Raw genomic sequence first — 16,288 nt, 5'->3', positions numbered from 1 at the left:
TGCAGTCAGATCTCACTGACACTAGCTTCTTTGCTGCTTGCTGTGCAACTTGAAAAGACACAAGAGCCCTGCTGAGATGAAAGATTTGGCAACCACACTTCAATAAAAGCTTTGGCTTGATGACACTACGTAGTTGCTTCACCAGCAAATAGGAATCCCTTCTCCTCACATCAGTTGTTATCTCAGCAGGCCTCAGAGTAGGATGATGCAGAAGAGGGAGAGGCCTCTTTAAGAGGCCTCAAGAGCCTGCATTGTCTGCACTCTCACCTTGGGCTGATGGTGGGGGAGGGCCAAACTCCTTGCTGGGCATGATCCACCTGTTCACTGATGCCATGATATATTAAGCAGGCAGTTGGGGAAGAGAGGAAGAGGAGCATAATGACATCTACACAGGGGTTAATGTGTATCAGCAATAGTGCAAAGGGCATGTAGTTTGAGGGAGGGGGCTGCCGCAATAGGGACACTGTGTCACATGCAACACAAAGATTGGTCCTGGCTGGGCTAAACCTGTGCTACCTCACTCCCAGCCTGAAGCTGCAATCCTATGCACACCTACCTAGGAGTAAGCCCCATTGATTATAAAGGAACTAACTTCTGAGTAGATATGCATAGGAATGGGCTCCGACAGTCTGTAAAGTGGGATAACACCACCCTGACTTGCCAGAGTGTTCTTAGGGTTCCCCTTATGACTTTTCCTCCCCAGCAAAACAGTTCTATGCAGTTGATTCATAGGATTGCCACTGCAGGGTGGGGACCAGGATGGGGACTTTTGTGTTTAAGCTACATGCCTATCCTCTCCTATGTCCTAATTTTCTTTCTTCAGTTTGCTGCAGTTAAACAGGTATTTACTGGCAGGGTGCATTTTTTAAAATGAGTGGCAGAAGTGGACTCAAACCCTGCAAGCTGGGCTTTCTGGTAGCTCTCTGGCTGCTTGCTGCCTGTGCTACAGTAGCTCATAGAAGGAGAGGTTCTGTTGTACATTGGACATTGTTGTATGAAGCTAAATACACCTCTCTCCAGATTGACATGAAGTTATTTATTAACACACACTGGGAACAGTTCAACCAGCTCTGGACCCACTTAATGGTAGTATAGTCTGACCCAAATTTTATCCACAAAGATATCATGAGAAGCTTTGTCAAATGCTTTGTTGACATCTAGGTGTATTACGCCCATAGCATTTCCATTATCTTCTTGGCCAGTTACTCTACCAAGGACATGAGATTAGTCTGGCACGACTTGTTCTTGGCAAACTCATGTTGGTTTGTAGAAATCATTCTCTAATTTTATGAATACTCACAAGCATCCTGCTTAATAATCTGCTCCAGGATCTTTGCTGTTAAGTTGCTTGGACTGTAGTTTCCCGGATCCTCCTTTTCCCCCTTTTTTAAGATAGGGCTCATCTCCAGCCCTCCAGGTCTCACCTCCAGGAGTTCTCAAAAATTACACAGCAGTGGTTCCAAGATCACTAGCTCCTTCAATACCTTGGATGTAGCTCATCTTGCCTCAGAGGTTTAAATACATTTAAAGTTAAGGTGTTCCCTTGCTATCTATCTTTTTTGATCCGTGATGGCCCTCCCTTTCTCATTAGTGTCAGACTTGGCCACCATCCCCTTTTAGAAGACAGATGCAAAATAAGAATGAAACAACTCTACCTTCTATCTGTCATGTGCACTGTCTATCTGTCATTATTTCACCATCTTCTCTAAGTAACAGACTTACAGCCCAATCCTGAGCTGCCGAGAACGGCACTGCTGGATCCTTCTCGCCCCGGGCTACCGCAGGAGTCGCCTCACGAGAAGGGGATTTTTATCCCCTTCCCCTGGGTAAGGTAAGCAGCCCTGCAATGGGGCTACTCACTTTACCGTAAGGTAAAAGCGCTCATGTAGGGTGCGGAGCCCTCCATGATTGCCTTGGATCCTGTAGAGCGGAGCTCAGCGGACCCGCCTCCCATTCCCCCAGGCACACCTCCAGCCCGCCCCCCTCTCCACATCACGCCTCTGTGTCACACCTCCCCCCGCCCTCTCGCCACCCCCCCCCCACTGGCCTCACCTCTCCCGGGAACGCTTGTTCCCTGCCCCAGCCCCTGCTTACTGTGCTGTGGCTCGGGCAGTCCAGGAGACCGCCGAGCCGCGGAGGCTGGGCAACCACCCCGTGCTAGCCCAGGGCGGGAGCCCGACGGTGAGGTTTGCAAACGCGCCTCGCGGCACGTTTGCGACTGCTCGGCAGCATGAAGCCGTGCCACGGAGCACAGCATTTGGCTCTTAGGGTGTAATCCTAACCAACTTTCCAGCACTGACTTAAAAGCAATGTAACTCCGAGGTAAGGGAACAAACATTGCTTTACCTTGAGAAGGCCTTTTCTCAAGTTCTGAACGATAAAGTTGTCAGCAAGGCAAAGCAAAAATTTATTGGACTTCCCGTTCTTAGCCAAGTTAGAGCCCAATCCTATGCATGTCTACCCCAAAGTAAGTCCCATTAGAGTCAATGGGGTTTACTCCCAAGAAAGTGTGGATAGGATTGGTTTGTTAGACATCCAGCAAATGTAACAATAGCTCAAGTCCCCATTACCACTGTAGCTTGAAATCTTGGTAATCTGTTTTAGGACAGCATAGTGATTCTTTGGTGGTTGTGTGCAGCAGACTCTTATAATATCATTCTTATTTCTCTCTCCTATTATTCTTACCCAGACACTTTCTTACCCAGATTCAGCTTAGTTTCCTGGATTTCTGTGCTGGTATATGAACCTGGAGTCTGTTCTGTTTTAGTGTTTTGATGTCAATGTTTAGTACTGTCTCAAATTTAATTTACGTCAATTTTTATTCTGTAAGCTGCCTTGAGCAAATAAATAAGCCAAGCATGCAGCCAACATCTGAGACATGCTACCATCTCTGGAGCTGGTTGATCACATCTAGCATAGCATCCATTGTAATGGATTTTCACAATTCCTTTGCTCTATATTTCCTGGGTGGTGCAGATAGAAACTTTCCAGACTTGGGCTCACAGTTTGATTTCCTGTACTGTGTACATTAGAATACAAAGACACTGGAGACAACAAATATTAGAAGAAGGCAACACCTGTTGTCTCCAATGTCTTTGTATTCCAGTTCCTTGAAATGAGTCTCTGATTACTCCCCTCTACAAGCCTGCAGTCTCATTGGGCCTCCCTCCCCCTGGACCTGAAAAACAGCTAAGCCAAATGAGGCCCTCCAAGGACCACATGGACCTTTGCACACTTACTTGGGCATAAGTCCCACATAACTCAAAGGGGATTACTTCTAAGTAAAAAAGCAGAGGATTGTGCAGTTAGTCTGAGCCAGCTAGGCTCTTATGTTCATAGGCAGCACCAGAAGGCAGGTGGTGGGGAGGAAGAAAAGGGAAGCATCTCCTCCACAAATACCTAAGGCCTGCTCCCTGGAAATGTTGACTCATTCACTGGAAACCAAACCAAAAAAGGGCTGCATTTCTGAACAGGCTCACTTTCCTGAAAGTAAAACCCTGATGATTACAAAAGGAGCCATTATTACCCTTCTCAGAATCTACCAGTGATTTCTCCACATCCCCTCCTTCCACCTGCTTCATCCTTTCTGTTCCATACCTAGAAGTATTTGAAAACAGCGTTGTTGGATTACTCAGAAGTAAGCCTATTGTGTTCAGGAAGGAAGACTTAGAGCCCAAGCCTCTGCATGTCTACTCAGAAGTAAGCCCCATTCTAGTCAATCGGGCTTGCTGCTCCCAGGTAAGTGTGGACACGCCTTTCCGGGGAGTAAACCCCACTGCATAAAATGGGACTTACTTGCGAGTAGACAAGCACAGGGTTGTGCCGTAACCCTCTTACTCACCCGAAACAAGCGCCTCTTCGCGGACTTTCCTCCTGGGTGGGGGCTGCGGAGATCCGGGGTCCTGAGGGCCATTCATTCACCTCGCCCCCCCGCCCGGGTTCGCTGCCTGCTGATTGGCTCCTTCCCGCGGCTCGCGCCCGCTCTGCGTGTCGTGATTGGCCAGGACGCAGCCCGGGGCGCCGTCCCCAACGTGCTTCCGCCTCCGAATTCCGCTGCGCGTCCCCGCCCGCACCCAGGGATAGGCAAAGGCGCCTTCCGCTCCGGGCCGCGCCCGCACGTTTCCCGGCTGGCGGCACCGTGCTCGCAGTTGCGCCGCTGTCCCCGCCTCCTCTGACGTGGCGGCAGCGGATCGGCCGCCTGGCCTTCCGGTGCGAGGAGCGAGCAGGGACCGGCCCTGGAGAGCGCTGCGCTGCCACCCGAGGAGCCGGCAGGATGAAGGGCCCGCCTGCGAAGCTCAACAAGCCCCCCCGCGCCAACGGCTGCGCCCCTGGCGGGCACGAAGGCCTCAAGAACGGCTGCGTCCGCGGCTGGCCCGACGGCGAGTTCCACGGCCAGGTGAGGAGCGGAGCGCGGCGGGGGGGGCGCCCCCGGCCCGGAGCGCCTCTTCCGCTCGGCCGGGGCCGGGTGTGCCTGGGCCGGCCGGTGGCAGCCACGCGGGAGGAGGCCGCCAGGCAGCCTGGAGCAACGGCTCCTTCCTGAGGGGCTCGGCGCCTCCCCTCCGCGGGCACCACCACCGCCCTGCTGGGAACGCGGAAGAACCGTCTGAGAAAGCTGGTGCTCTGGCCCGTCCCGGGCCCAGCGCGGAGGGAGGGAGGGAGAGCGAGCGAGCGAGCGAGCGAGCGAACCCTCCCCCACTTTGACCAGCGTGGGTCATCCTCAGGTCACGCCCGCACCCCCAGCTCCCTGGGCTCACAGCCCATCCTACGTGTCTACTCAGGAGTAAGTCCTGTTACACCTGTTACAGTCAATGGGATTTACTCCCAGGAAAGTGTGGGTAGGGCTGCAGCCTCTGAGCCCAATCCTGTGCAGGTCTACTCAGGAGTAAGTCTCCTTACGCTAATATTATAATACTGTTATACAAATCTATGGTAAGGCCACACCTGGAGTATTGTGTCCAGTTCTGGTCGCAGCATCTCAAAAAAGACATAGTGGAAATGGAAAAGGTGCAAAATAGAGCGACTAAGATGATTATGGGGCTGGGGCACCTTCCTTTGGGCCTCTTCAGCCTAGAAAAGAGACGCCTGAAGGGGGACATGATTGAGACATACAAAATTATACAGGGGATGGACAGAGTGGATAGGGAGATGCTCTTTACACTCTCACATAACACCAGAACCAGGGGACATCCACTAAAATTGAGTGCTGGGAGAGTTAGAACAGACAAGAAAAATATTTCTTTACTCAGCATGTGGTTGGTCTGTGGAACTCCTTGCCACAGGATGTGGTGATGGTATCTGGCCTGGATGCCTTTAAAAGGGGATTGGACAAGTTTCTGGAGGAAAAATCCATTATGGGGTACAAGCCATGATGTGTATGTGCAACCTCCTGATTTTAGAAATGGGTTATGTCAGAATGCCAGATGCAAGGGAGGGCACCAGGATGAGGTCTCTTGTTATCTGGTGTGCTCCCTGGGACATTTGGTGGGCCGCTGTGAGATACAGGGAGCTGGACTAGATGGGTCTATGGCCTGATCCAGTGGGGCTGTTCTTATGTTCTTAAGTCCCTTTAGAGTCAATGGGGCTTACTCCCAGGAAAGGGTGGGTAGACTTGCAGCCTCAGAGCTCAGTGCTATAAGAACAGCCCCACTGGATCAGGCCATAGGCCCCTCTAGTCCAGCTTCCTGTAACTCACAGCAGCCCACCAAATGCTCAGGGAGCACACCTGATAACAAGAGACCTGCTTCCTGGTGCCCTCCAGGAAAGGGTGGGTAGGGTTGTAGCCTCAAGGCTAGCCATGCCTACTCAGAAGTAAGTCCCATTAGAGTCTATAGAGCTTACTCTCAGTTGTTGCCTGGTACACTCTTTTTTTTTCTTCTCAAGGAGGAAGTGGATGGAATGCAGGGAGATTTTGCCACTGGCCCAGTCTGTATGTCCACCCCACACCCACCCCACTATCTACCCACCCCACACCCACCCACTTTTTATTTATCTATGCAGCCCCCACCTTCCTTGCTATCTATCTGTCCATCTGCTTGCCCGCCTGCTTTCTCTCCCTGCCAGGCACTCAAAGCAGCTTCCAAAAACTTATTGCAAAATACACATATATAAATGTTAAAATGTCATGGAAATGAATAAAAGACCTAAAAAAACTCATAAAAGCCCAGAGGAGGATTAAAAACCAGCAGCAAATGATAAAATGAAGAAAGCAGCTCACTAAACAGCATAAAAGCCCTAAACTCGGAAGGCGAATGTAAAAGGTGTGTTTAGTCCCCCATAGGAAAGCCTCTAAGGGAGGAGCAGTTCATAAGCTAAAGGAGGAGGGAATTCCATCGAACTGATGCCACTGTGGAGAAGGTCCTACTCCTTGCTGCCATTCCCTCACCTCCATTGGTGGCGGCACCCATAAAAGGGTCCTGTCTGATGACAGGTGGGAGGTGTCCGAAGAGGGTGGGACGAATTGTAGGGAAGAAGGTGGACTCTTGCGTATCTTGGCCACAAGCCGTACTGATTTCCTCCTTTTTGTTAAGTGCCAGTGCACATGACATCCGTACTGCAATACAATGAATTCACCAGGTTTCTATGCTGGTTAGAGGCAGGCCTGCTATTGCCACATAGTCCAGTGGTTCCCAAACTGTGGGTCTGGGACCCACTAGTGGGTCGTTGCCCAATTTTTGGTGACTGATAGGACAGATTAGGTTGTGTACATCAAGGGTTAAGCCAGTTGTATTTCTTTACCCAGTGTGCAGTTAATCTGTGGAACTCCTTGTCACAAGATGTAGTGATGACATCTGGCCTGGATGCCTTTAAAAAGGAATTGGACAAACTTCTGGAGGAAAAGTCCATCATAGTTTACAAGCTGTGATGGGTATGTGCAACCTCCTGATTTTTGAAGTAGGCTACCTCAGAATGCCAGACGCAAGCCCCAGCCCCCACGCATTGACCCGCGTATAAGTCGGCCCATGGTCTCGGAGCATAGGCACAAATTTTTGACTTATACATGAGTATTTACAGTTATATAGTTGATGACTTACTTAAATCATCTTAAAACTGGGATTTAGTATGACATGGCTGGTATGCTGCATTTCTCACTGATTTTTATAGCTGAGTTCAGTGGGACTTGCTCACTAGCAAGTATAGAAGGATAATATTGCTGCCCTTTCCTTTTGTCTGCTCTGTTTATGTTGACTGCAGTTGCTTTCTACTTTAGTAATCAATTCAGTGTAAAATTGCTTTGTTTCTCTCATCCCCGAAGCAACCTTGTGAGGCAGATTAGGTTAGAAATGGTGATTTCTCCAAAGCCAGTTGGTGGGTATTGTAGCATAGTATTGATTCATGTTTGTTTCAGTTGTAGTACTCATTATTGCTTAATATTTTTTTTATAAAATCAAACACTTGGTGGGGATTCAGCTTAAGGTTTCTAACATCTAGAAAGGGCTAGTTATCCAACAGTGGATATTATAAAGAATCTTCTGTCAGATTTCTCACTCCACCTGTAGCAATGTGTAACTTAGTAATGATGAAAGGTTACTTTGCTGTGGGTGCGGAAGAGAGTAGTTCCACAAAATGTCAAATGTATCAACCTGTGGTACCTTAAAGACTAAGACATGGTGGTCCAACACATGTGCTTCATGTCTGTGAGGCCCTTTTTGTGGTCCGGAAAGCCGAGCTGCAGTCTCCCTCACTACCTCCTCCCGGTTCAGTGGCTTTTCAGTCTCCCTGCCATGCTGTTCTAGCTTCTCTTTTGGAGTAGGAGAAGCCAGAATGGTGCTGCAGGGAGTTTGAAAAACCTAGCCACACTCGCTGCTGCTTGTCTCCTGAGCTTGCCAAATGACTTCCGAGGCTCAGAACACAGAAGTAATTGGCGGTGACATCATCCCGCATTGTTGATTACTTCTGGGTTGGCACAGCTGGAGGTCCCACAAGGGTTGTGGGGCCTCCTGGCTGCCCAAAGTTGAACTGCCCTGGACCAAGATATCTGAGTACATCAAATCTTAGTTTACATCAGCAGGTGCCAAACCCCAGCTTGCGGACTGGTTCAGGCACCCAAGAAAATCCCTCCCCTGAATGAACAAAGCTTACTGTTCTGTTGGGGAGCCTGCTATCTCCCTCTCCCCTAAAGTTTGCTCTGGCTAGCTGCTTCTGCAGATGCAACTGATCGTGCAGATTTTAAGGGATATTGGAGAGGAAGATAGCAGGCTTCCCAGCAGAATAGTAAACTCCATTTGCACCAGGGAAGAGATTTTCGGCATGCGGCGGTCTCCAGTTCGGAGACTGCTGTTTTACATGAACAAAGAGATCTTGTTTGCCACATCTGTAGTCTCAAATTAGGATTGTAATACAGTTTTATTTCAATTTATATTGGACAAGGCTGTATACATGTTTAACTCAAAGTTTCAATACCCTCCCTGTCATTATTATTATTAACAGCATTTATATACCGCTTTTCAACAAAAGGTTCATAAAGCGGTTTACAGAGAAAAATCAAATAACTAATGGCTCCCTGTCCCAATAGGGCTCACAATCTAAAAAGATGCAAAAGAACACCAGCAGACAACCACTAGAATAGACTGCTGGGATGAGGAGGGCCAGTAGTATATTATATATGTAAAATATGTAATATATATTATATATAATATATCATATATAATAATATATTACAATATTATGGGTTGAGCCTCATTATTCACATGGGTTCCATTCAAAGCACTCACTTGGATGGCAAAAAAACACTATAGCAAATCAATTTAAAAAACAAAGTTTCTTTCCTCCAGTGATTTTAAAAACAGCCTTGTTGACCTTTGTGATGTAAGATAAGAGTCATTAAGAAGATAATCCATCAGTCCTCCTCCAAGCAAAGGTTTACAAAGGTGCTTCACTCAGTCCCTCCCTTCACCAATGCAAAGTGATCACCTTTCTTTCACTCAGGGGAAAGGGAAGGGTTGCCTGGAGAGAGGAGGATTGATGAATTGTCAGCCAGCTGCCCTCTCTCTCTCTCTCTCTCTCTCATTAACAAGGCTATTGTTAAAGGACTGTTCAGTTTTTAAAATTGATTTTAAAGGGATGCATTTTTCCCCTTCTCCAGGGATCAGCACATTCCTTCTCATTTGCAGTGGCCATTCATGTTGAGTCAGGTCGATGTATAAAAAATCCGTGTATAACAAGGCTGGACCTGTATAATATATTACATGTTATGCATATACATATTGTATACATATACATAATATACATGCAAGTATATGCAAGTGTGGACCTATGTGGGACTGTACTTCCTGTTCATAACTTAACATAGTCCTTGTCTGAAATGTTGTGGTATTTTGGTACTCTCCCTGCCAACTCTTCCAGCGTATTTCCCTTCTTATTTTTCTGGATGAGTATGCCTTGGATCTTGGCCAAAGTGAGATGTCCCAAAGGATCCAGAGTTGTTAGAAAGCACACAGTCTGTCAAATAAAAGTCTTGCTAGATGAGATCAAAGTGCTGTATAATTCAGCATCCTATTTCACACAGTGTCCAACCAGATTCCTCTAGGAAGCCCAGAAGCAGGATATGTAAACAAATACTCATCTTCCATTGTTCTTTCTCTCTCCAACAACTTGTATTCAGATGCGGACTATCTTTTGACCTGGAAAAGTAACTTATAGTTGTCATGACTAATAACGATTTGTTGGGATACTCTGAAAGTTTGCTTCCATAATGTCACCCTTGATTTACAGTCACATTTTTAGTGGCAGTGTTAATATTAACATGAGTGAATGTGAGTTCTCGGCGTATTAATTCCTTCAGAGAAAGAAGGGGGGAATCTTTAAAAATCAATAGCAAATGCCTCAGTATCATGAGAATCCAATCCCTGGATCACTTTCTGAATAGGATTATTTAACCTCATGCAGTGTGTTGGATGACCCTTGAATCTGGCTGTTTAAGTCTCTCGTCTGGTGATGAAGGTGGGTAGCAAATATAGATTAATTGGCTGTCTATTGATCTGTTTCCAGCCCTTGCATTTTTTTTTTTTTTTTGCAAACTTGTTTTAGGGGAAGATCTTGAACCCTTGAGATGGGAGAGGGTAGCAGTTGAAATAGTTCTCTTGAAGCAAGGCTAGAAAAAAATCTAACACATCTGCTTCATCAATGGAAAATTAGGGCAATCTTAGTACATTGTATAGCAAGTGCTTTCTAAGTGATTCTCTCTTCTCACAGACTGCATGTTTGTCCCATGTCTACAAATTTACCATCCATCTAATGCAGTAGTTCTCAAACTGGGGTGTTGTGACGCCCCAGGTGGAGAGCCCTGGCCTCTGCCCTCTTAAAGGTTGTGATCACAAAACCGGAAGTGGGTCATGATAGTTATTTTGCCTGTCTCCGCATGTTGAGGAGCCCTACAGAGGCTGGCATGGGGCTCTCCACAATCCTAGGAGGCTGCTGCATTCTGTGGTGAGTCCAGCCAACCTCCTGGTGATTGTGTTACTGCCTCCCCCATCCCCTACAAGGACTTAATTGACCCATGTAGATGTTGATTTTAAGAAGCACACATATAAGCTCTCTTCCTCTTGCACTGCTTACCTGTTCATTTACAGGTCTCATTCAAATGCGGGTTCTTATCATTAGAGCCTTATGAGACAGTATCTACGTAATATAACTTCCTTTCCTGTTATGCACCCTTTGCCACTTGTATTCTGTGGGTTGGGCCCTCTTATGTGCATCTTCGTCACACAAAGTAAAGACATGGGATTTCCCATGTCATTGTCTGTTTACTCTGAAGTGACCTTCCAGCGGAAATGGAGTAATTCTTTCTACTGCCCACTTCATGGTGGCTATAAAACATATTTGCTCTAGAAAACTTTTGAGGTCTGAGTGCTTCTTTGCTACTACTGTTTCTCCATTTTGCGTGTTTTAATTATTTGAATGAACATTGTAAGTTGCTTCAAGTTTGGTGATGTGAAGTTGCTTCAAGTTTGGTGATGTGAGATACAAATATTTAAATAGCTTATTGGGCAAAAGTTGGGAGATATGCCCAGCATCTGGTAAAGGAGCAGGAGCTAGTGAGGGGCTTCACTGGACTTCAATACCCCTGCTGCATTTATTATGACTGTGGTGTTCTCAGTATCCATGCCTTTCATTTCCTCAATGTTCTTGTCTCCTTATTGTCTGTTCTCTGACCCTAGATCAGGGGTGCCCAAACCCTGGCCTGGGGGCCACTTGCGGCCCTCAAGGCCTCTCTATGTGGCCCGCAGGGAGCCCCTAGCCTCCAATGATCCTCTGGCCCTCCTGGAGATTTGTTGGAGCCCACACTGGCCCGATGCAACTGCTCTCAGTGTGAGGGCAACTGTTTGGCCTCTCAAGTGAGCTGTGGGATGAGGGCTCCCTCCACTGCTTGTTGTTTCACGTCTGTGATTCAGTAGGAGCAGCAAAGGAAAGGACAGCCTTGCTTTGTTCAAGGCCTTTTATAGGCCTTGAACTACTGCAAGACCTTCATTCATTCATATAAGTTCATCTTTAATATATTCATTTATGTAAATTTATTCAAATTTGAAATGTAAATTAATTCGGCCCCCCACAGGGTGTCAGAGAGATGATGTGGCCCTCCTGCCAAAAACTTTGGACACTCCTGCCCTAGATGATGAATTTTGGAAGCATTTTAAGTGGCTATGAAGATCTGTAACAACCTTTAGTGTGGAATTTGGGCTACCTTAGTAGCTTATTGTTTGCACAACCTCAGTACATTGCACTGGAAGAACTTGCATTCAGTTCTCACTTGCAACGTATAATTGCATCAGTAAAAACCTCTCATAACTGAGATTGCATCCTGTGCATTACATTGAATAAGTCTAACTGAAGTGAATGGTATGTCTGAGTAGACATATGTATGATTGTGCTACACATCCAGTTAGAAGAACCACTTATTTTCTTTCTTGGTATGTTATCTTTCCATTTCATTCCTTATGTTTAGCTTTTGACATCCTGAATTTTTCTAGGTGTTAAAATGTATTGATAATTGAGGTTGTATGCCTGCCTAATTGCAACTGATAAAGAAGAGAATTAGCTGCCTGCATGCTAGAAAAGCATTTTACTCTTTCTAAAAACTTTCTTTGAGGCCACAAATAGTTATGAGCTCTCCAGTGGAGCCCACAGATACCCTGAAATGAGGGTTGGGAAAAATTTTAAATTCTCAAGTGCCAGCTAAAACATCTAACTGTTTAACTTAGGCCAATGATTCTCAAACTGGTGAGTTGCAACCCATCAGTTTGTGTAAAGGGTACCCTGTCCCTTTAAAGGTTGGGGAAGGCTCCAGGAGGTGCTGGGAGCCCTGCACAGCCCTCTGCAGGGCTCCTCAAGGCTTGGAAGATTGCAAAATAAGTGGGTGCAAAGCACTTCCTCTTTAAGTTGCAACCAGGAAATGCTTTGTGCTCCCTTATTTCAATCGCTCCACTTTCACTTCTGACAGGGCTGCAGGGACTGGGGTGCACTCACCAGTCCTTGCAGTAGCCATCCTGGGGTGCAGGGAGCCCTGCACATGTCTCTGCAGGGCTCCCCAGGTCAGCAGAAGTGAAAATGGAGCAATCGCACTCCACTTCCAATTTTGCGGAAGGGTTCAAACTCCCTCACTAAAAGCTGTTGAGAAAACTCCACAGTCGGGGAGTAAGAGGATAGGTCCTCCAATGGATTGGGAACTGCTTGAGGACCAGGAAACAGAGTGGGTGTCAATGGGCAATTGGCAAAATAATGGAGAGAGGTGGAAAGTGGAGTGCCTCAAGGATCTATCCTGGGACTGGTGCTTTTCAACATCTTCATAAATGACCTGGAAATGGATAAGCAGGGAAGTGGACAAGTTTGTGGATGACACTAAACTTTTCTGAGTGGTGAAGACCAGAGGGGATTGTGAAGTGCTCCAGAAGGATCTCTCCAAACCAGGAGAATAGGCAGCAAAATAGCAGTTGTGTTTCAATATAAGTGTAAAGTAATGCACTGGTGATGGGAACCAAAGTGAAAGGACAGTGGCTTCACTATGCACAAGCAACCTCATGTACCTCACAACTTGGTACTTGTCCAGGTACAATCGGCAGCCGGCGCAGGTCTGTTGGCTATGTGCAGTGTACCCACTTATAAAAGCCCTTGTGCCCATCTATAAAAACCCTTTCTGTGTAGGGAAGGGATTGTCACGTGACTTCTTGCTTTTCCAAGATGGGACAAACCAGTCAAAACACAGGCCCACAGTATCGCGTTCAATGGGCAACTTACGGAGGGTAAATTAATACTCTGTGCAGTGCTCGAAGTGGTCAAGATACAACTTATGGAGGTGGTCAATATAGAGAGGTTGGTCTCCCATAGTGTATATGCAGTGTCTGTCCATACTGTGAAAATTAGGTCAACTTAACGAGGTGGTCAATATAGAGAGGTGGTCAACTTTGGAGGTTCTACTGTGTATTAAAAATAAAATGTTGAAATGAATGGGGACCTACCTGAAATAGGCTCACTACCCACCTAGTGAGTCCTGACTCACAGTTTGAGAAACCCTGTGCTATAGAATAAGTGGTAGGAGAAAACGCACTAATAAAGTTAAAGTATATCTGTCAGGCCTTTGGCATCCCAGACCCTGAATTGTTATAAGCCAGGACGTGGCAGGAGGGGCCTTGATGTATGAAATGTAAATCAAAGGAACAGCAGCTGTACTGCCTATGTTGCTGATTAGCAATCAGATGCACCTGTTACAGGTGGGAGTCATGTGACTTGGGGAGAGACATTTGCAGAGTCAGGTAGGCTATGGTGGAGTGGTGCAGTGCACCACTGGACAGCCAATCAGAGTGGGTCACAAGACTATCTTGTGACTATGAGGTCACCCTACTCTGATTGGCTGACCCAGGTATATATGGGGCAAGCACAGACACCAAGCAAGTATATATGGGGCAAGCACAGTGTGGGTTGTTGTGGTGGAGTGCCGTGCTGCTGGTTTGTGTACTGATTTTTGACTGCCTTCTCGTGACTGTGACCTGTTGTATCCCTGACTTGTGGACTGTATGACTACTCTACTGCCTGCTCCTTTTACCAATACCTGCTTCTGCAACAAACAAGCCTGTCTGCTCCTTTGGCTCTGTTTGGGATCACCTGCTTCTTTTGCTATTTCCCTATGAACATAAGAACAGCCCCACTGGATCAGGCCATAGGCCCATCTAGTCCAGCTTCCTGTATCTCACAGCAGCCCACCAAATGCCCCAGGGAGCACACCAGATAACAAGAGACCTCATCCTGGTGCCCTCCCTTGCATCTGGCATTCTGACATAACCCATTTCTAAAATCAGGAGGTTGCGCATACACATCATGGCTTGTACCCCATAATGGATTTTTCCTCCAGAAACTTGTCCAATCCCCTTTTAAAGGCATCCAGGCCAGACGCCAGCACCACATCCTGTGGCAAGGAGTTCCACAGACCGACCACATGCTGAGTAAAGAAATATTTTCTTTTGTCTGTCCTAACCCGCCCAACACTCAATTTTAGTGGATGTCCCCTGGTTCTGGTATTATGTGAGAGTGTAAAGAGCATCTCCCTATCCACTCTGTCCATCCCCAGCATAATTTTGTATGTCTCAATCATGTTCCCCCTCAGGCGTCTCTTTTCTAGGCTGAAGAGGCCCAAACGCCGTAGCCTTTCCTCATAAGGAAGGTGCCCCAGCCCCGTAATCATCTTAGTCGCTCTCCTTTGCACCTTTTCCATTTTCACTATGTCTTTCTTGAGATGCGGCAACCAGAACTGGACACAATACTCCAGGTGTGGCCTTACCCTAGATTTGTACAACGGCATTATAATACTAGCCGTTTTGTTCTCAATACCCTTCCTAATGATCCCAAGCATAGAATTGGCCTTCTTCACTGCTGCCGCACATTGGGTCGACACTTTCATCGACCTGTCCACCACCACCCCAAGATCTCTCTCCTGATCTGTCACACACAGCTCAGAACCCATCAGCCTATATCTAAAGTTTTGATTTTTTGCCCCAATGTGCATGACTTTACACTTACTGACATTGAAGCGCATCTGCCATTTTGCTGCCCATTCTGCCAGTCTGGAGAGATCCTTCTGGAGCTCCTCACAATCACTTCTGGTCTTTACCACTCGGAAAAGTTTGGTGTCGTCTGCAAACTTAGCCACTTCACTGCTCAACCCTGTCTCCAGGTCATTTATGAAGAGGTTGAAAAGCACCGGTCCCAGGACAGATCCTTGGGGCACACCGCTTTTCACCTCTCTCCATTGTGAAAATTGCCCATTGACACCCACTCTCTGCTTCCTGGCCTCCAACCAGTTCTCAATCCACGAGAGGACCTCGTGCTCCCATGCCACTCTGCTATCGGGAAAGCAAGGGCTATCCTCCCCTGCTGACCTGACCTATTTATTGATGTGGCTTAATGGTGTGTGTCTATGGGGGGGGTGTTATGACAAACTGCAGCACTTCAAATTTTAACTACACTGAATGAGTAACTTGTACACTGACTAACAGTGTTGGTTTATAAATTAGAGCTATAAGTGCATGGGTGGAAGTTTAATAAACATTAGTTTGGTCAAAAATAGTAAAGAACCTTCTAAAGCAGCTTACCAGGAACTTACTAAGCAGCAGCATTTGTTCCAAAGTGAGCCCTGATGTTAACTTCAAAGGTGGGCAAAAAGAGGAGCGTGCTTCTTTCCATTACAGTTACAGTGTAAAATAATGCTTGTGAGAGTGAAATCTCCTGCAGCCCTGGGATATGTTTGGGAACTCTGTCCTACTTTGCAGTGGGACAAGTGGCAGAGGGGAGCATTTGAGTGCGTGTAGTAGAGGTTTCCTTCCCTCACTGAGCTCTAAGGAGGAGAGAGTCCTTTCCACTTTTTGGTAATAGGAAAACACGGTCACTTAATAACATGGTTAAGAGATGAAGCCAATTGCCCCAAGCAGTTAAATTGGAGATGGCATGACGTGTGGGAGATGATCACATCTGAAAGGGAGGGAGGGAGGAAAATTGCACAAAATGAATGTATGGCTTTGTCCTTGTCAGCTTTGTGCTTGTTTGTATGGGCTTAACTGTGTTAAGTTTTAGGAGAAACAAACCCTTGAAGCAAAAGCCTGACTCTGTCTGCACATGCTCCTGCAAAAGTTTTTATTGCTTTAACTACAAGCTTTTAATTTTAAAGAATTTTCTGGTTAGTTCATATTAATGGATGAAAATCAGTCCCACAACACCCCCCACTACTTCTTTTCCCTTACAGTTTCCCCTTGCAGTGACAGCAGAGCCACAGCTTGCAGAATTCACTCATCAGAGTCTTGTTCTT

General features: G+C 46.7%; 1 protein-coding gene across 1 annotated transcript in view; it reads left to right on the top strand.

Annotated features, from left to right (window-relative positions):
• The first annotated feature begins 4,123 nt into the window (after window positions 1-4,123).
• The window catches only part of SPTLC2 (serine palmitoyltransferase long chain base subunit 2), a 90,823-nt gene continuing 78,658 nt past the window's right edge, over window positions 4,124-16,288 (top strand). The window contains exon 1 of the mRNA XM_066627814.1: window positions 4,124-4,396. Within this exon, the coding sequence (XP_066483911.1) occupies window positions 4,274-4,396 (123 nt within the window). The 5' untranslated portion in view covers window positions 4,124-4,273. The remainder of the gene's footprint in view (window positions 4,397-16,288) is intronic.

The sequence above is a fragment of the Tiliqua scincoides genome, chromosome 1 (assembly GCF_035046505.1).
Source record: "Tiliqua scincoides isolate rTilSci1 chromosome 1, rTilSci1.hap2, whole genome shotgun sequence".
NCBI classification, from domain to species: Eukaryota; Metazoa; Chordata; class Lepidosauria; order Squamata; family Scincidae; genus Tiliqua; species Tiliqua scincoides.
This window is presented reverse-complemented; position numbering and strand designations above follow the sequence as displayed.